This window comes from Oreochromis niloticus, linkage group LG12 (assembly GCF_001858045.2).
Source record: "Oreochromis niloticus isolate F11D_XX linkage group LG12, O_niloticus_UMD_NMBU, whole genome shotgun sequence".
Taxonomy (NCBI): domain Eukaryota; kingdom Metazoa; phylum Chordata; class Actinopteri; order Cichliformes; family Cichlidae; genus Oreochromis; species Oreochromis niloticus.
The window spans coordinates 23,315,487-23,335,707 of record NC_031977.2 but is presented as its reverse complement, the minus strand read 5'-3'; the positions used below and the strand labels follow the sequence as shown (position 1 = coordinate 23,335,707).

Genomic DNA, 20,221 nt, shown 5'->3' with positions numbered 1-20,221 from the left:
TTATCCATTAAGCCGCAACATTCCTCAGTTGTGCCAGATATGCATATATGCATGGGCCTTCCCTACATGTTTTTCTGTGACTTTGCAGAAGCATGCTGGACACCCGCCAGGGTCCCGCCCTGTGTGTTCTGCAGAAAGTAAGAAAGAGAATTGCACAATCTTCTTCCATATTATTGGCCTCATAATATACCTATATATGATATGTTGCATATTAACAAATCAACAGCTTTGATTTACAAGTCAAATGCACACACTATTTCCAGCGCTTACATAAGATAAGCAAAACTTTTTGTCCTCACACATTCCTTAAGGTCCTGTTAAGGACAGACTGCTCTTTGGAAACTGTACATGTGCCATTATAAACATCTGTGTCCTGTCAGCAAGCAGATTTCATGCACAGTGACTCTTTAACTTGATAAAAGTGTCATGATCAGCATACTGCTGTGACTGAACTTTGTCCTCCTTCCTGATAGAAAAACAACAGAGAGGCTATATAAGGAGGGAACAGAGGAGGAGGAGGCTTGTTTTTGTTCAGAGTTGCAGCCACGCAGAGCTGAACAGAGGGTAGGAAACTTTTTAACCAAAGGGTAAGTAACAACATTTATTTTATTCTGTTGACTTACATAAAGTAAACACCCATAAGACAATGTTTAACTGCTGCAATAAGTAAACTGTTAAAAAACAAATTTTTAAAAAACCCCATTAGAAACCAGATGTCGGGGTATTTCGCAATATAGAATTTTTTTGATGAGTGCGCAGGTTCTCTCTGCATGAACTACAACTAATTTTTTGCTTGAACTTTTCTGCTTGTCATGCATGTGTATATTGTAGAACATATTTTTTTAATATAATATTCAGTCACAAATCCTCTTAAGTTATATTTTTATATTACTATTTGTATTTACTGCATCACTGGACTAAAATTTGTGTTGCAACACCAGTGAAAACTTCATATAAGTGCTCTGCTCACTCTTACTAATTGCACAGTTTTTGATATATATCCTATATCAAGTCCAGAAAGATTTCTAGTATGATATGAGGAATGTAAAAATTGAACACCTTCTCTGACCTTTTGTACTAATAGGCTACGTTTTTCTGCTGAGTTTCATAAATTTCTTTCTGTTCCTTTCTGTTCTTTCTACCCTGTTCCTCTCTGAAACTAAAGTTGGGGCAGTAAGGAGGCGCCACAGAGATGTGGGCAGGCCTCAGTCTGCTCCTCACTCTCTGCCTGCTCCATGGGGGTGGGGCAGAGAGTGAGGGGGGAGGGCCCCGCTGTCAGCTACCTTCAGACTGGAGGATAGGAGACGTGGAGCCTATGAAGGGGTCAGTAGGTCGAGTGACGGTGGTGGCCCTTTTACAGGCCAGCTGACTGTTCTGCTTGGTGCAGGCTTCCAGGTATGTGCCCGTCATGTGACAATAGTTGTATAGTTTCACACTTTTCATTATTTATAACACAAAAAGTGACATGACAGTGGATCAGCCCTGAACTTTTCTGTGGCAAAGCACAAGAGACTGGTAACTGAGATATTATAAGGGGTTTTTAAATTTGTTAAAACTGTCAAAGAAATCATGCTATTCATATTTGTAGAAGACATTTTACTTTGACATATTAATTTGATACTGATTTCCCAATGCTCTTCCTCTGAGCAGACTAGATGGCCTGCAGCAGAAGCTGGAACGTCAAGGTCTTAAGAATGTGGTCTACATGGTCGTTAACCACCAGGGGGAGCAATCACGACATCTGCACCCTTTGCTGGAGGCCAAACTTTCCAAGAACATCATACTCTACAAGCAGGACGGGCATCAGCCTGATGTTTGGCAGACACTGGCTGGAGAGAAAGACGACTTTTTCATTTATGACAGGTTTGACATGAAGCAGAAAATTCAGTTACATTTAAATCAATGGAACATTGTAATTTTGGACAATATAGCTCGCCTCCATAGGCCTAATCTCACAATGCTTTTCTGTCCCTTTCCAAACAGGTGTGGCCGTCTAACCTACCGTATTTCACTTCCATACTCCATCATTGGAGAGGGCCATATTGAGAAGGCAATCAAAGACACCTACTGCAAACGCCTATGTGGAGACTGCACACATGAGGTATAGATCAAATCTAACAGAGAGTTGTTTTTTAAGTGAGGCAATATGATCATCATATAATAATTGTTTAAGCAGAGGCGAGACACAAAGTGTAATTTATGTAATCTCTGCTTGTAATTTCAGAGTGCTGAGATCCCAGAGGAGTGCAAAGATAATGCAGGTGTCCAGCCTGATGTCCCAGCTGAACAGGACGACACCAGACATGATCATCACCATGGTCATGGTCATGGTCATCACCATGGTCACGGTCATCACCATGGTCACGGTCACGGCCACCATGGGGATAATCAGGATGTTCATCCTCATGGCCATGGCAGTGATCACAACAATGGCCATCATCATAGAAATCACGATGGTGCCGACCAGACACAGCATGGTGTTAGACCACATGGGCATTTCCACGAAGGGGACATGCCTCAGACCCAGCATCATTTTGATTTAGGCCAGATTCCCCAGGAAGTGCACAATCAACAGGTGGCACAGGAGGCTCATGCAGTCATTGAAAGGCCTTGATTATCTAGGAAGAATAGGTGAAAGTTGAAGTACAACTGACAGGGTCTGACAGGCTCTGACAATGAAATTAAGAGCAGCTGATGCTGACACTGACGCAGGCTGTTTGGCGAGGCAGGGAGTGAGCAGCCAGTCGGTCTCTGACACTGTGATGAGGCGTTACCAACCTCCTGACGGTGACACGGGCTGATAGGCGATGCAGTCAATGACGTTAGGGAAACCTGACAGTGACGCTTGCCTCACGCTGCCTGACAGGAGCCTCAGCCAGCCCAGTGAGCCTGACCCCCAGGTGTTGTTAGCTGAGGGTGAGAGCAGCTGTAAGCTGATACTGATATCAGCTTCATATTAAAACCAGTCAGCAACACCGGGGCCAAATGCTCTTTTTACCAACAAGTATTACCCTGAGAGAGGAGGGTGGGCATTCCTGACAGTAGAGCAATGGGTTAAATTAGAGTCCAGCAGCTATTGTTAGCTTATCATCGAAGTAATTTGAATATGATTTAAAGAATATCACAATTTTAACTATCTCAATTTATCTGTCAGTGGGTTGCCCTCCTCCTTTCTCAGGAGCGTATGTGATTGTCATGTTTTCAAATTACCCCCACCATTATGTTTTTTCCATCCTTTATGAAACCAGATGCAGAAACTATGATCTAGTGGCGTCTGTATGATGTCAGGCTGGAGAGAAAGGAGAGGGTTGTTCAAAACATGATAAACGCTTCAAAGCTTTCAAAGTTCAGAAGTAGAAATGACACAAAAAACTGCAAATAAAAATAAACGTAATTTAGAAGGAATAGTAGACAAGAGCATCACAGTTTATGAATTAGATAAAAATATGTCTTAAGGTTGAATTTACCTTTTTATTAGGGAAGCCCAACAGCAGTGATCCATTACTGAGGAAAACCCCCAAAAGACATTTAAATTTAAATCTAAAAACTATAGACCAATCATGTTTTTTTATGGGGCATTCTATCGATTATCATTCTTAAGTACATATATAACAGCAGTAACTAGCAGATGTTTTGTGCACAAGCTTTAACATATCTCAGGTGTGACTTTTTCTATAAGAGAAAATCTTTAAATTTTGAGTACTAACAGTTCAATTTATTCTTTCACTTTTCTTTTTACCAAATTTGGTATTTAGCCTTCAAAGTTCACACATTGCTACAAGGCTTTTTTCTGTTTTTGAAGTTCAGGAAGACAGCAAGGAAAAACGAGAGTAAAGCAATGAATGACTGTTTGAATACGCTCTGTTCTTAGTGATGGTTTCAGTGGGAAGACATCAGTCACCCTGAAAACCTGAAGATCGGACAGAGAACTGTATTGGAATTGTATGCAAGGTGAAAAATGAGAGTTGAATAAAGATGGCTCAATTACTCTTCTAGTTTTCGAGTATCTTCTTTTTTCTTTCAGTGTATATATTACATGTGAATGATGGGGATCATATTAGCTGTAATATTGTATCCTGTCCCATTTAATTCAGTATAGTCACAGCTGATACAGTTTACATCAAAACACTGCTCATACATTAAAAAAAACAAAGAAAAAAACCATTGATCTTCCTTACACCTTCATGTGGGCAGTTTACAACATAATGAAACTATGCTCTCACTAATGGACTGCTTACTGAAACATGAATAAAAAAGGAAGTCTGCTAAAATGGTGTGATATCTGGCTTTCCTCATTTCCATAGGAAATGGAAATATTCTCACTGCCTTCCTCTCTCAGCTCAAATATGAGTGGTGATGCTAGGTAGGTTTAAATGTGAGAGTATTTTTACGATTGTGTGGTTGTCTCTGTGTTAGCCCTGTAATGGACAGGAGACCCATCCAGAGGGTACCCACCTTTACAAAGCTCAAGGGAAAATGGAAAAGTGAAGATACTCGATGTCACACAAAACATTACCTAGTAAAAGTAATGTTATTATGGAAATTATGATACACATAAACATCGCTTTATAAGAAAAAAAGCCACTTTATAGGTAAATAATACTATTAAACACCTATTAGCCTAAAACAGTAAAAATTCAATGTTGAAATGATGGGGAAATTCTTAAATTTTATAATTCCACAAACAAGTATGAACATAGTCTATAAAAGTTTCTTGTTATGTAATAATGCAGTAATGATATTTCTGATGCAGTCATGTTTATCCGTTTATCCCCTGTTACCTGTGGTTACCACTACACATCACACACACACACACACACACACACACACACACACACACACACACACACACACACACACAAATGGTCTCCAACTAGATGAAAACTGTCATAAAGTTGATAAACTGGCTCAGGACACTGAGGAGTTCCTGGTTTAGAGAGTGGGATTTAATGTTTCAGCAACTCAGAAAATTTGTGAGTAGATACTTTTTCCCTTCAGAAGATCTGGAGATGATTTCTGTAGAAAGTGTTTTCACTGTTTTCCCAAAAATGTGTCAGCAGATGGCGATAAAGATCTAGACAATAAACCACCACTATACCACCATTGAGCCATCGAGCTGATGTCTATACTGTTGAAGCCCTTCCATTCATACTGATTTACTGATTCATACTGGCTTATAGTGATTGCACTGATGAGTTCTTGTTGGTCTGGCATTGTATGACTGTTTGCTTGTTATTGAAATAACTTTAGATGAAACACACATTAACAGAAGTGTCATCTAGAGGAGGGGGACCTTAAGCTCATCTTTCTATACTAACATTGGTGTAATGATGCCAGCGTCCAGCTCCAAAATCTGTGAAATTATCTCAAAGACTTAAAGCACACCAGCCTCTGCTCAGTGTTATCTAGCTGAATTGCCTGTTGGACTGTGTGTCTGAAAAGGTCAACAAGCAACCGGAGGTAATAAATGAAGCTGAGGTGGACTGCTTGTGTGGGCGTAATTGGGCTGAAGATCCAATACAGAGGAACAGTGACTTATGGGTAATTACCTGCAATGTCCTGAGACAAAGAGCTGTGAGTGGCTGTCTCTCTGATTCAATCAGCCCCACACAGAGCTGGGCAGCACACAGCCTCTGTCTTAATTGTCCGATATGCTTTCCCCTCGATGCACGGATGCACAACGTTTTCTGCAGCCGTTTTCTCTCCATTTATACCGGGCAGCGACAGAGACTCACACGCTTGTGAACTCATTCGCACAAAGTTCCTCTGTGTTTCTCACAAACAAGCGCACATTCTTCCCACTCCAACTGCCGCACATACACGCATGCAATTCCAGTGTTCATCTCTGTCAGACACACACACGGAAATCTGTTTGCATTTAAACTCTAAGACCACATTGGGCAGCAAATTTTCTTCATTAACAGCCTTCTTCTGTCACTCAGTGCTGATCTGAGCTGACCTTCACTGTGCAGTATGCACTTTCAATGCTATTATACTTTTAATGACACAGCTGGCAGTGGTTTTGGGAGGTCTTGTGACGAGCTTGTTGAGCTGCATCTTGAAATGGAATTAGTCATAAATACTGTTGTAAATTATCTATAATCAGTAACATGATCTTGATAACTCGGGGAAATCTAATTTGTCTAGTTTATGTTTGCATTTAAAACGCTAGATTAGTTGAATATAAAATAATTGGTCCAACACACAGCGAACAAATTGGAGATAGAGTTAAATGCAGCTTAGAAAGGCGCTTTGTAAACAGCATTCACAGTTAGATTTGCCTTTAAAAACGTTTTTATTTTTTCATTCTTGAAGACAACATGACAAAAATAATGACCAAGATGCTGTATATTTATTTTGTAACTTGTCGAGAGCTTATTGATCACATATACAACACCAGAAAGGCTCAATTGGCAAGAGAACAATATCAAATAAACATCATCAACAAGTTCTTAGCCCCGAGTAAAACAGCAGCCAACAGACAAGGACAGCGGCTCCAAGGACGGAGGGGGTGGGTGTGAGGGGTTTGTGTCAAAATATGAAGAAAACAAGCCAATGCAAACCGAAACATCATACTTGAGACCACAATGGTGATGGGTCTGAGTTTGGCATGCAGAGCATTTCCAGCTTTATTAATCAAGATGACAACACGGCATCGAAAATATTACTCATGCTGCACCATTCACAGTTAATTTGGCTAAGGTGGTGGGGCAGACAAATAAATAGCACATGGAAGGAAAGAGAGTGGAGCCACTGAAGGTCATTAAAAACCAGACTGTATACCGCTGTACTCAAGTCAAGAATTAAACTATTTCCTCAACAAGCTGAAAAATGTGTGGCTCGGTGCTCTTTGCTTGATAACGAGCAACAGCCAACGCAGATTCCAGCAAAACTACTTCCAGACACCGTAGAACGACAAAAGCCACACTTGGACTGACAGGCTGGGGGCTAAAATGCATCATTATAAAATATTTTACCCCCATCAAAAAATGCACTTTCAAATAATGAAATGCTGAAATCACATAGCGGGAGGAAAGTCCGAGCACAGAGTTACAATATACCTATTCACTCTGCCTCTTTTTTGATATGACTTCATTAAAAATCTGCATTTATCTATCTATAAATCTTATAGCAAACATTAAATACTCCATTACAGTACATCTTTCTAGCAATCTGTTAAAAGCAATCTGTGTAAAATACGTTCCTTAAACAAAACTGAAGCTTATCAACACTGATACTGTTCCTCACTTTCTGATTACTGTGCTGACTAGAAAATATATAATACTATTTTATAGCGCTATTTTTTTCACTCACTTGATACAAAATATGTCTACATCAGATATATATTGTACGTGTACAAAGTGCTTCCTCTAAAGTGTCTGTAACATTTATAAGCTTGAAATAACATTTGAAATGTAGTAAACATTTGCACAGCTTGAAGAAAAGAAGCACCTCCCAAATATTTCTGTCGTACTATAACCTTTAAAAAACACTTTCACAGATTTGACTTTTTTTTTCTTTTTTTTCTTTTTCCATATTTCAGTTTGCACACTTTTAAAAATCACCATGGTACAACTGATACAGGATCAAAACAGTGCTTTTCCCATGATCTGATCTTCCTTCATATAGACAGAGAGCCTTCTGGGGGTCTTTGGATGAGTGTAAACACTGCGAAAGATTCTCGGGGCGAAACGGTCACGTTACAGTGCTACTGATTACGGACTTCGCCTGCAAAACACTTAGGATTGTACATGTTATAATGATCGTTGCGCTCTCTCGACTGACACCACAGTAAGGCTGAATGCGGGAAAAATACATGCACTGAGCAGCAATATATTGTGGCTACTACTAATGACACAAAATGTATATGCTTGTAATTTTACAGCAACAGTCAATATATTAAGACTTTTCTGCAACAGCAAGGACTTGCTGGGATTATTCGCGCTAGGCTGCAACAACATAACGCTGAGATATTTTCAAATAAAAGCGAGATAGAGAGAAGTGGCACATATTTATCAGATTCCCATAAAAAAATCATTTTATGGCTCTTGCGTTGCTATGAGATTGTCTGATTAAAAGGCATATATTATCTGACTCATCTATCCACTTATCTGTATTAACAATGTATTTCTATGCTGGATGTGCTTCCTTTGCTCTGTAGAATACATTTGTGTTATGGTGAGAAAAGCTCATTTGGAGGCTGCCAAATGGAGGCTGTTCAGATTCACATTCATTATGCTACATCACAAAACACTACATATGGGGCAGGCTCTTTTAACCCAAGTGTATTTACATGTTATTATACTACGCTCTTCTGCCGCCTTGGTGACAGCAGTATCGTCGGGTGTTTGTGATAGAATTCATAGGACGGACCTAAAACTTTACAAAAGGTTTTCTTTCACCCACATTATATTACAAACATCCCCCATTTCCATGAACCAGGACAAATTTATTGTAAATACTAATAAAGATATCTAACTTATTAAGCAACAATATATAACTGAGCTTTTCTTGGGGAAGAATGCTCACAGCTACATACATGCCAGTTTGCAGGTGGTCAATACGAACTTTCATTATCATTTTGGATTTGAAAGGTTTTGTGAGCATAATTAGCAGGATGTTTATTGTGGTTTGCAGCTGATAAACTAGGTGAATGAGGCAAAGAATAAAATATGATTAAGGGAAATAGTTTTACGCATTATTTTCTTGTATGCATGCACGCACGTGCGTGTTGCCGTTGCAGTGCTTGTGCAGATTTTTAAAAGCGATATCTCTGCACAGTTCACCTACACTGTCCACTGCAAAAAGCAATGCATCAATGCACAAGTTGTGATTGCATAAACATAGTACCATAGCACAGAACCGGCAAGCCACTTACAATATTATAGGCACAGGCTGTTAACACTTGGCAGTTAATAGGTAGAAAGATTTAGCTAATTACATTTAAAGTATACTTTCACAGTCTTTCAGCTTGCTTCATTTACAGGAGAGGAATACAAACCCCAAGAAGAAAGCTTGAGCATTATGGTTTAAGTTAAAAAAATACGCTGCCCTAGCTGTGTGCATGTGTCCCTTTCTCTCCGGTAAACTACGTTATCAACGTGCCCTTGAGCAAGGCACTTGGTGGTGCTCTGTAATGTATAGCCCAGTTTTCTCCCAGCTATGAGTGAAACTGAAAGAATTCTTCCTCATAATACATGTGCTGCACTTCAGTGCAACGTATGAACTTGGTGTCAAAATTAAATGTCAATAAATAACCTCAAAAAAACCCCACACAATTAGATATGTATATCAGCGTGTGATATTCAATTAATTATGGGTACTAGTCCATGAAGTGTTTTAATTTCTCTACTGTGTCTACTTATGTGTAAGTTAGTGGTTTCCTTCATTTCCCAGATTTCCTTTAAACACTTTCCACGGAAAGAAAGAGGTATAACTGTGACTGGACTAACTTTAATTTGCTGTTGGTGTTTGTTGCCCTGACTTTGGTATCTCTTGTGTGTGTGTGTGTGTGTGCGTGTGTGTGCGTGTGTGTGTGTGTGCGTGTGTGTGTGTGTGTGTGTGTGTGTGTGTGTGTGTATACGCGTGCTGGATGTTTTTCTCTATTTGTTTAAAGCATTAAACATTCTATTGAACTAGAGGTTAAGAGGAACATAGCTTGACATCATACAACCTCAATTCCATTACTTATTCTGAAAATATGAACAGCTACCTTTTAGATAAAATGAAGACAGGAATGCAAGCTAAATCTGGATAGGTATTGAACAGTGTACTTGGTTGTTTTTTTTATAAAAATATATCTCTAGTGAAGTGCTAATATGATATGATGAGTTAAGAAAGATAGGAACGGTCTATTGATAAACTGATAAAGTACCTCGTGGGTTAAACAGCATCACCGTCAGCAATGACTTTTGTTTGGTGTGAAAACTCACACCATCGGTCATGCACTGAAAGCACTCTGTAAAATTAAGACTGTAACAGTGTCATTGCTCTGGACACAATAAGCCAGAGATACAATGCAACACAAGGCAGTTAAGCATTGATATTATGTTTGCTTGGCTCATTGTAATCATGCATGGATGCATGAGGTGTTGACGAAACAGAGCAAACTGTGCATTTGGTTTGTGATGTTAATATTTGGCTGCCTCAAAAAAGAACTGCTTTAGCAGATGCAAAGAAGTTAAGAGAGTATCTTGTAGCCTTTTATATCTGCCTTTCTGCATCCTCTGAAAATAGACACCCGTGCACATCTCAGCCACCCAGTGTGCTGGGAGTTACTTGGTTTCCAACGGGAATCGGGTAGGACGACTGTAGGTAACTTCCTGGTGAATCAGCCTTACACGTAAAGGTCTGATGTCATTGTCATTTCATTGTGAGAGGTTCCCCAGCAGGTCTGGGGTAATGTACCCCACAGGCATAGGTGCCTTGAGTGGGTGCTGTGGCAGGCAGGGAGGGGGGGTCTGGTGGCAAGGCGGGTTAAGGAGCAGACTGTGATGGCTGTCTAACTCCTGAACCACTGTGTAGTCTGCAACAGGAGCAAAAAACTGTGGAGAGTCAGGAATAATGTAAGGTGACTGATTAAGCTCCATTGTGGCTGCAGGTCTGGGCTCCACTGGCTGAGGATGTATGATGTGGTACCCCTCACCGGGCATGGGAGAGCTAGGGGGAGGAGTGCTGATTTGCTGGATACTGCTCTCTGTACTGTAGGCACTTCCTTCTGGATCCACTACTAGCAGCTGAAACTGTGGCTCTTTTTGCTTCCGTTCCTCAGACTCCTCGCTGTCTTCACTCTCTTTCCGCTTCTTTTTTGTTTCCTTCTCGGCAGCTGAGATGCTCTCCTGGATTCTGAGTTGCTGTCCAGGAGACAACACCACACCACCAGTTGGCATAACATTGGTGACCTGAGCGTAGAAGTCTGTGTTGACCCAGGTCTGGGGCCCTCTGGTTTGGGTTTGGATGAGCTGTCTTTCACCTGTCTCAGAGGCTGAGGATCTTTCTACAGTATCAAGGGAGGTTTCCTCTTCATCAGGTTGTCCTGGTAGAAGCGTGGCCATCAGCATTAGTGTTTCTTCTTCAGGGAGATCTGTGTTGTAACAGGTGGCCTGGGATGACTCAGCATCCGGACCACTTGAGGAGAAGCCAAAAAAAGAAGAAAGGCAAAAAAATGAGTATTCACGGAGCTATTTGATTACACAAATAAGACCTTTAAATGTAAATCTTTGCCATACCTGACTGAATTTGAGCAGTTTATGTTGATGTGTTGACTGACAGGTTGGGACTGACCCAGGAGTTTCTGGGTGTCTGAGCCCCGGTTATCCTTCTTCTCTCCATTATCTACATCCTCTGTCTCATCGACCTCCATGAGCTCCACCCACGGCTCGTCTTGGTAGAAATCTGGTGCATAAATGGGCAGGCCATCCATTCCTCTACCACTCAGCATAAAATTCAGCTCATCCAGCTTCCCCTTCTGCAAGTGTACAAATGTGTAAGTGTGTACATAAGTGTTCTGACATTTAGGCTCCAGAAATTGACAGTTTCCTCTGTAAAACACTCTGACTTTGCAGACTTATGTCGAAAATTTTAAACCCAACAAAGAGTGTATGGCAGCTTGGTCTACTCACAAATTAACAACATAACTTATTTATTAATTTACATCAGGATTTTTTTTTTTTAATTGTTCAGAGGTCAGATTGTTTTGTATGGCTTTTAAATGCACTGTGTGAATAATACACCCACAACACAATCCTGAGTCATGATGCTCTTTGTGTCTAATTCCCTCTGAGTGGTCCTACTGTCCATTTTTTCTTGTTGTTTACATTCAGTTTTGTTTCACATTTAATTGGTGGTTGAGTCAGATGAGAAACTGGTAGTGAGTGAGAGAAAGAGATGAGGGGGTGATGTGGTGATTTTGTGACCTAACATATCCCTACCAAATGAGCCGCACAGACAGACAGGAGTCTGTTTTTTATCCAAATTACAATCGAAATATAATTTTAGAAATGTGATTACACAATCCCTTATATAATGATTTTACTTAATAACAGTGAACACCTGCAAACATTGCCTTTTTTTAATCTGATTAAAATACACAATAATTTTGAACCCCATCTGACAGTCACGCTACTTGACTGCAGGGGTCTAGCATTTGCTTGAAAAATCACAGACCAGAAATACCTTCAATAGCTCTGAATCGATGCCTTTGATTTTGGGTGCAGGAACAGGCGGCAGCAGGAATATCATTAATCTGCAATGACAGAAGAACTTGAAAATTCATTCACAGAGAAAGAGAGAGATGTAAGAGAAAAGCTGCACCTGTGATTTAGCAAATATCTCACTGTTTCACAAATGTTTTGGACACTACAGATGCATGAAAGAGAGGGAGTGTGTGAGTGCTCGTACCGGTTCTGCTGAGAGATGACTATGAGCATGATGAGTATGAGGATACCCACAGTCCCAAATACAAGAACCAGTGTGAGATGGACAGTAGACTCTAAGAAGCAAAATGAAACAGAACTCGTCATAACAATGATCACAACCAGTCCTCTGGCTTCATCAATCATACTGTGTTAAATGCACAAAGGAAAAAAAAACAGAGCAATCATCTTCATTATTTGCAGTTCACCAAAAATGCATTGCATCATTCTAACACATGCGTCACCTGTGCTAGGAATCTCAGTCACTTGAATGAAGACGGATTCACTGAACTCGCCAAATTTAATGAAAGCCTGCATCCTGCAGCGGATGTGTACTTCATATTCTTTTCCTAAGCGCAGACCGTAGATTGTCTGATGAGACTGTCGCTGAATGTCCAACTGAAAATTGCAAAAACAGACAAACCTTTTGTAAATTAAAAAAAAAATGATGATGATGTGCTTAAAAAGAATGATGCAGCTATCCTGACAGAAATAGTAACAACACCAATCTTAAAGGCTGAGTAAGAAAAGGAGGGTGTCAAGAGGTCCGTTTTCATTTTTGGCACCTGTACCTACAAAATTACTGATGCACTTCAGATAGACTGGATAGATGACATGCTATTGTAACAGATGGACGTGAGGTCCCCAACCATCAGGCAAGCCAAGCGGTAATGAATACGAGCCTGTACACAGTCCCATGGCCTCTGACCTACAGATCCCTCCCTTCACTTCCTTCACAGACGCTAAGGCCTTGCTCTGGCTTCCACAGCCTTGCCAGCAAAGCTCCAACTGCATTTTAACTACAAGTGTTCAGGGGGGAGGGAAAGAGAAACATAACACTCTGCTTCGATGACCTACAATTCATTTTTAAGAGCATGAGATTTGTTTGTTTTTTATTTGTGTTAATGTGCATGTGCAAAATCTGCTTCTGTCAATGTGAGGAACTGTGTGTAAAAAGAAATAATGGACAAGATTATTAAAAAGTTAGGAATAAAAGACTTACTGCTTCCCAGTTTGTGGTATTTCTCTCTCTGTACTGCAACTCATACTCCACACGCATCCATCCCAACCTAACATCAGCAGTAGGTGGGGGCTCCCAGTTAATCATGACATCATAATTTAGCCCGGAAGGACTTGTATTCAGCAGGGTCCAGTTTAAATTCACTGGCGGGTCAGGACGTACTGTCAGAGAAAAGGCAAAAGTTAATATTCAAACAGAACGAAAGGACACTTCTAGTTACTGATTTGGTATGCTAATTTAGGATCACATAAAAAAGGTTAACAGAATATTAAAAAAAAATACTGCTTATGTTCAAAAATTCAATAAAATACATCATCTACATAACGTATCTGCTATATCCAGACTGTGTCAATCCCTTTACAAAGATTTTAAAAAAATGTAATTCCATTTAACAGATTTAAAACTAAATGATCAACATGTTTTGCTTTTGGTTTTGGTTTTTTTCATTAATTTAACACTGTTGATCAGGACATAAGGACAAAGCAAAGAAGTGAAAACCTCCATGAAGTCATAATTATTAAAGATGGGGTACTCCCATTACATTACATTTGTGTAAAAGGTTGATATTTTTTTAACTGAGACTGGTGCAAACGCAAGCAATATTGATTGAAACTGCACAAGTTTGATTTGATATTATCATAAACGCATCACAAATGGATATTTCTTGGATATAACTGGAAACGTTGGCCATAAAGAGGAGGAGAAGGCATTGAAAACAATGTCAAGAATCATTTGGAGCTGATTCAACAAGTAGTTGCTATTCTCCTTCTATAAACAAAGAGGTTTGGAAGAATAGACAGCAACCAAAAGCCTGACCCTACTACAGGTCAAGTGGCTAAGACAACATCCACAATCAATTTGTGCTCATAAAAAGAACTAACAAAGATCTTTCCATGAAGAAGATGTCAGGCAACATATGACGTTGCCATGTGATAATATATTGCTTGTCAGCATCTTCTAGACTCAAAATATTTACCACTTAAGCACTGTTTATCTCACGTAAGTCCAAAAACAAGTAGAATTTCCTGGTATCCGAGTAATTCATTGAACTAAAAGTAACCATTTTGTGCTGTGAAATATGAATATATAATTACATATGAATACATTGAGTAACATCTGTAAAGATCTCTTAATGCTATAAAGGATTTTTACAGACAACCTTAAAAATTAGAACAGTATAGTAGGAGGTCAAATTTGCTGATAAATCATAAGTTTTTAAAAATCTGTAAATATACATAACTCTTGGCTACTAACCAATATTCTCCACAGTGAAACAGTCATCTTCATTGAAATAGGTGATGTTGTTTTGAGTGCGAAGCTGCATGCAGTAAGTGATCCATATGGATGTGTGAGCTTCATCAAAGAAACATTCCCTATTTGAATGGATATACTCAGGACACTCCTTCCACTGGCTGGTAGGAGGCCTGAATGAGTGAAACAATGGCAGAAGAAACATAAGAAGAAGTAAAAAACTAAATTCTTGTCAAGTGAAGGTTATACCATCATTAATAGAGCTCACTGATTCACACATAACAATGTGCCTACGTGACATTTTCTACAAAACAAGCAATTATTATGATTTCTGAGAGTAAAGAAAGCATTTTGGAGATTACACTCACTCTTTCTTAAGGTAGAAGACTCGGAGTGCTCCAGGGGAGGAGAGGTTGTGGAAGCTGCCGGGACTCCACCAGCAGTGGAACGTCTCCTGGTCCCTTGATATACACTCAGTAAAATGAGGCTCAATGAGAGCTGAAAGACAGAGTTAGAAGTGCAACGATTAGAAAGGAAGTGAGACTGCATTAGGCTAATGAATCACCTTTATTAACATCTATCAGTGTCTGTAGGGGCTTTGCTTTATTGGTCTAACAATACAGAGACACGGTCTCCTAGGGGGCTGGTATCAATTTGAAAATCATTGCTGTGTTTTCGAATCATCGAATGCGCAAGATTTTCAGAAAGCTTACTCTGAACTTGAGGTCAAGAATACTGAGATTCAAAATCATCTGAGATTTTTAGTAGATGCACCTTTAGTATCAATTTCATATGGAGCCCGGCTCTTAATTTAAGATGTTAAATTAAGAGCCTGAGTTACTTGTGCGAGATCCCGCAAAAGTTTTTGATTGAACTCCAAGCACTTCCAGGTCAGTAATGAGACCTTGGAAACCACAGTTATGGAGGACACACACCCGTGGGACAGATGAATAGATCTTTAGTTTGAGCTTGGCCTAAACTATGAAATTAGATCAGTGCTTGGCAGTAGAGACCGTTTTTATATAAGTGAGAGACATCTGAAGAGAGTTCTTAGTGCAAGAGGACACACTCATCCGAAAGAGTACTCTGACCTGGCAGTCTTGGCTGAATTCATTAACAGCCAGCTGCAGTACTCAGGTACTGATAGATGTACACTAACTGTGGGGGAAAAGTCTTTCTCAGGATCTCGCAAAACTTTTTCAGGACTCTGCAAAAGTAACTTGAATTTTCGCAGAAGTACATCTTCTTTTTTCCCCACCAATATTCCTTGCGGGACTTTGTAATTTGAAAAACCTACTTCGCCTTGTTCTCTAGTTATTAACTTCACGAGATATTCAGAAACCTAGACCTTGAGGTCACTGAGGTTCTAACTCATCTGAGATTTTTAGTAGATGCACCTATAATATCATTTTGAAGCTCCTATGTCTCCTTCTTCTCAAGTTATCACATTCACAAACTTCACACCACTTGCCCATCCGCCCGCTTGCCCGGTAGTGTGACACCAATGCTGCGTGAGCCTTTTACAGCTCAGTCACCTTTAACTGTACTAATATCATGACTTCTGGTGGTGTCAGACATCACTTTTTCACGGAAAAGCTGAGTAAACTAGCTGAAATCTAATCTTAACCTCAGAATTGCAGAAACTTGCCATAGTTGAAAACAATAAAAACACAACAGATAATAGCACCTTAAGGTTACAATCCACATTTAAAGACTATCAGATGAGCTCTGGGTATTAAGTGTAATCCTGCATTATTTATACTCAAAGAGTTGCTAGACAAATGGAAAATGCTTCCATGGCATGCTTCAACATGATTTCTGAAACAATGCACAAATACAAACTTGCAAATGCGCCAAAAATATTTTACTCCTTTCTTTTAACAACTGCTGCTTCTGCTACCCTGTGAATCCCATGAATATCCTTGCGTGCACATACGAGTAGAAAAAAAAGAACTTGCTAAAATTGCATTATGCTGCTAACCTTTCGATCTGTCCAAACATTTTGTAACATTTCTCCCCCGCCCCACCCCCGAGCTCCAGTCCTTTCCACCTCTCCCTTGGCACCCTGTCACTCCTCATCAACAACCGCTCCTCCCTCCCAGCCCCCCCACTCCTGTCGGAGATCAGTTTCTCGCCCAGCAGAATATAGAGTCCCAGAGTTTGGTGCAACCATAAATAAGCAGCTGAAAGTACCATTGATTTCTGCTCCACTGGCTCTCCGCCAGCTCTCTCTTCTCACTGCCTGCATTATAAATCACACACAGACCTAGAACATAAACATGCATCAAAACACAGGGGAAAGAAATTACAGACCAACTGGAGCTGATAGTTTCTAAACATAAAACCAAAACCTATCTCCACACAGACTCGTTAAAGATTGTTCACTTATAAAAATAAAAGAAGAAGAAAAAAGGCACGCTACTGGCATCTGCTTACAGACATACACCTACCAAGCATGCATGCACCTACACACATCTAACTACAACGAGACAAGCTAAAAACAAGACCAACTCAGGCAGGGTAGTCAACGCACACTTGCCATATATTCACGTAGAATATAAACCTACTTCGTTCCATGCTATTTGGTGCCAGTATAACCTCATAATTCTCTGCATTCCTGTGCAGTTGTGCCTTTCCCACCTCCCCTCCCTTCACCTTTTGCACGCTGTTGTGCTTCCCAGAGGTTTGCTATTTCAGCTCGGCTTCCCTTCCCCATCCAACAAATTCCAGCTGCAACCATCAAAGAGCTTTCTGCAGACGCTGAATGCAAGAAGGCCTTAGAACTGCAGAAGAATAGGATATTACAAAAGCAAAACTTCTAAGGTCCTAGGGTTTTTATATGGGCTGTAAATTTGGGGGGATAATAATTTGTATTGATTGGCACTTACATGTCGGAAAATGTTTGGGGTCACTCACAACTCACAAGAATTTTTATGATCCTCAATAATTACATAATAAGACAAGCTTTTTTTTTTACGCGTTTCATCTCCCAGTTGTTATTCTTGTCTGCGAGAGAAGAAGAATCTTGAGGTCAAAGAGCAATGCCATATTTTTAAAAAAGCTATTTGCATTTTTTGAACTTAAAACCATGTCAAAGGTGAAAGGTTGAGCCGCAACACCTGGAGGGTCACACTCTAATTTTGTAATAATTTTGATTTTGTAATCTCTAATTCTCACTCGTTTCCTCCTTTTCAGTATTTCAAAGGATAAAAAGGGGACCGTTCCAGCTGTAACTGACTCACAAGCCAGGGGGCAATGTTTTGACAGGAGGATGCTGATTACCTGACTGCATAGGCTTGTAATATTTTTTTAAGTCTGTACTCACATTATCTATATGCATGTAGTCATATATAACTATACTCGAGTTTCAGTGATGGAAAGCTAAATCCTGCCTGTACCTGCCAGGTACTAAATGAGTTGAAAGCCTGTGGCTGGAAGAAGAAAACTAATTTGTACGTGTGTGTGTGTGTGTGTGTACATGTGTGTGTGTGGGTGTGTACGTGTGTGTGTGGGTGTACTGCCTCATCCTGGCTGTCCATATGTATCTGTCTGTCCTCGTGGATGTGCAGCTGAGACTGATAAACAGCTCTTAGCTTCACGTCCTCTCTTCATCAGTCTGTATAGAGGAGCTAGGAAACCATTTATCTACCTCCATGTCAGCTTTAGCCATTAGGGTTTAAATCCACTAAGAAACCTAAATAAAGCACTCGGCCCTAGGCTCTCACATCGGCTGGCAAACAGAACTGAAAAAGGCGAGAGAAAAAGGTGCAACCAGCATGTACCAGTTATCGCACTGCGAAATGCTCGATTGTAATGAGGAGTGGAATGATCACCTTTTCCAGCTCATTTGTAGATTTAAGTTAATGTTGAGGTTAGTCATGCTCCAAAAGGCTGACTAAAGGAACACGGAGATGTGATGGAAAATGGGGAAGGAAGAGTGACGCCACTAAAAAACAAACATTAGCCGATACTACAAATGTCACTTGATGAAAAGAGAAGTTTTGAAATTAAACCAGAGCAGCATTTTCTTTTAATCAATATTTCTATTAATAAAGGCAAACTAAGTCAGTGTAGGCGACTGTTTATATGTTGCAGATCATTTATAATCTGTCCCAACTGTCACCCCATGTGACGTTCCTCTGGGTTCAGTTTTGGGTCCATTACTCTTTGCACACTCTTCATGTGTGCAAATATTAGTAGTTACTGACTGATGTATAAGAAACATGAAAATTAAATACGTATGGTTAGCTATGATATTTTGATCACGTCATATTGACAGAAATGCCTTAGCATTTTTTAAAAAACTACTTTCTGAATCTTTGTGAAAAATGTAAAAGAAAGAAAGAAAAAACTCTGTTTATGATTTTGCTTTTTCATGAATTCGATTCACACTAATAGATTTCCATGTAAATGTTCTATTACATTTGTCAACCGTAAAGCTCTTTAACCCTGTTTACCCCATATTGTGGGCTACATCTATTACTTGGGAGTTAGAATTTTTGTTCGGGCCCATGTTTAGGTATTTTTGTCCGCTTCTTACTTATGATTACTATAAACAATGCCAAAAGACATGTAAATGAGAACCCATGACTTCTTGATGTCTCTTCATTGTGGCTTTAGTTTAAAAATGATTTGGTTGCCCTGTACTTTAAGAGAACACACAGACCTGCCAACTGAACCTGTTGTCCCCACTCACATTGTTCACATAACTCAAGAGTCTGCTCTCAGTTGACCACAGAAAAACCCCACACAATGACATGACACTAAAAGCAGCCTTGTTTCTGAAAGTATTCATTTAAACCATAAATATAAATGATAACATTTATAGGAGTAAAACTATAACTTAAACAGTTATAGCACAATTTTAAAATAATTTAGCATAAACCCCAATGCTAAAAATGTTGTGACAATGTGAGATATGTAAGTAAAAACAGAATGTAATGATTTGCAAACTGCATAAACCAATATTTATTAACCACAAAACAAAAACATATTAAATATCTAAACTGAGAAAATGTATAATTTAAAAAAGGGGGGGATTTTGGCAACAAGTTTCAAAAAAAGTTGGGACAGGAGCAAGTAAAGGCTGGAAAACTACACGGCGTTACAAGGAAACAGCTGGAATAGCATTTTGCAACTAATTAAGTTCACTGGCAACAGTTTATGAACACAACTGGATACAAAAAGAGCATCTCAGAAAGGTGGAGATTCTCTGAAGTAGAGATAGCAAGAAATTCACCAGTCTGCAACAAACTGTGTCTACAATGTGTAACAATTTCAGAATAAGGTTTCTGAATGTAAAATTGTAAAGACAGTACATAACGTCATCAAAACAGACCGAGAAGCTGGAGAAATCTCTGTGAGCAACAGACATGGATAAAAATCAATAATGGATACCCGGGCTCTCATGCAGCCCTGCATCAAAAGCAGGAATGATCCTGTCATAGAAGTCACTGACTGAGCTCAGGAACACTTCCACAGAAGACTATCTCTGAACACAGCTCACAGACAGTGATTCCTGTGTTCTATATGAGAT

The 20,221-nt window shown here is 39.7% G+C and overlaps 2 protein-coding genes across 3 annotated transcripts in view; one reads left to right on the top strand and one right to left on the bottom strand.

Moving 5' to 3' along the window:
• The first annotated feature begins 455 nt into the window (after nucleotides 1-455).
• selenop (selenoprotein P) lies at nucleotides 456-3,995 on the top strand. Its single transcript, XM_013271867.3, has 5 exons — nucleotides 456-587; nucleotides 1,166-1,395; nucleotides 1,651-1,863; nucleotides 1,984-2,101; nucleotides 2,225-3,995. Exons 2-5 carry the CDS (start codon nucleotides 1,193-1,195, stop codon nucleotides 2,912-2,914), a joined length of 1,224 nt encoding a protein of 407 aa, XP_013127321.2. The 5' UTR covers nucleotides 456-587; nucleotides 1,166-1,192; the 3' UTR covers nucleotides 2,915-3,995.
• A 2,530-nt stretch (nucleotides 3,996-6,525) lies between these two features.
• ghra (growth hormone receptor a) overlaps nucleotides 6,526-20,221 on the bottom strand; it is a 28,897-nt gene continuing 15,201 nt past the window's right edge. The window contains exons 3-10 of one of the 2 annotated variants that reach the window (XM_019365174.2): nucleotides 15,054-15,183; nucleotides 14,689-14,858; nucleotides 13,417-13,595; nucleotides 12,659-12,812; nucleotides 12,400-12,490; nucleotides 12,175-12,244; nucleotides 11,229-11,467; nucleotides 6,526-11,127 (exon numbers count right to left, since the gene is read on the bottom strand). In XM_019365174.2, coding sequence (XP_019220719.1) covers nucleotides 10,368-11,127; nucleotides 11,229-11,467; nucleotides 12,175-12,244; nucleotides 12,400-12,490; nucleotides 12,659-12,812; nucleotides 13,417-13,595; nucleotides 14,689-14,858; nucleotides 15,054-15,183 — 1,793 coding nt within the window. In that variant the 3' untranslated portion in view covers nucleotides 6,526-10,367. 2 annotated transcript variants of the gene reach the window in all.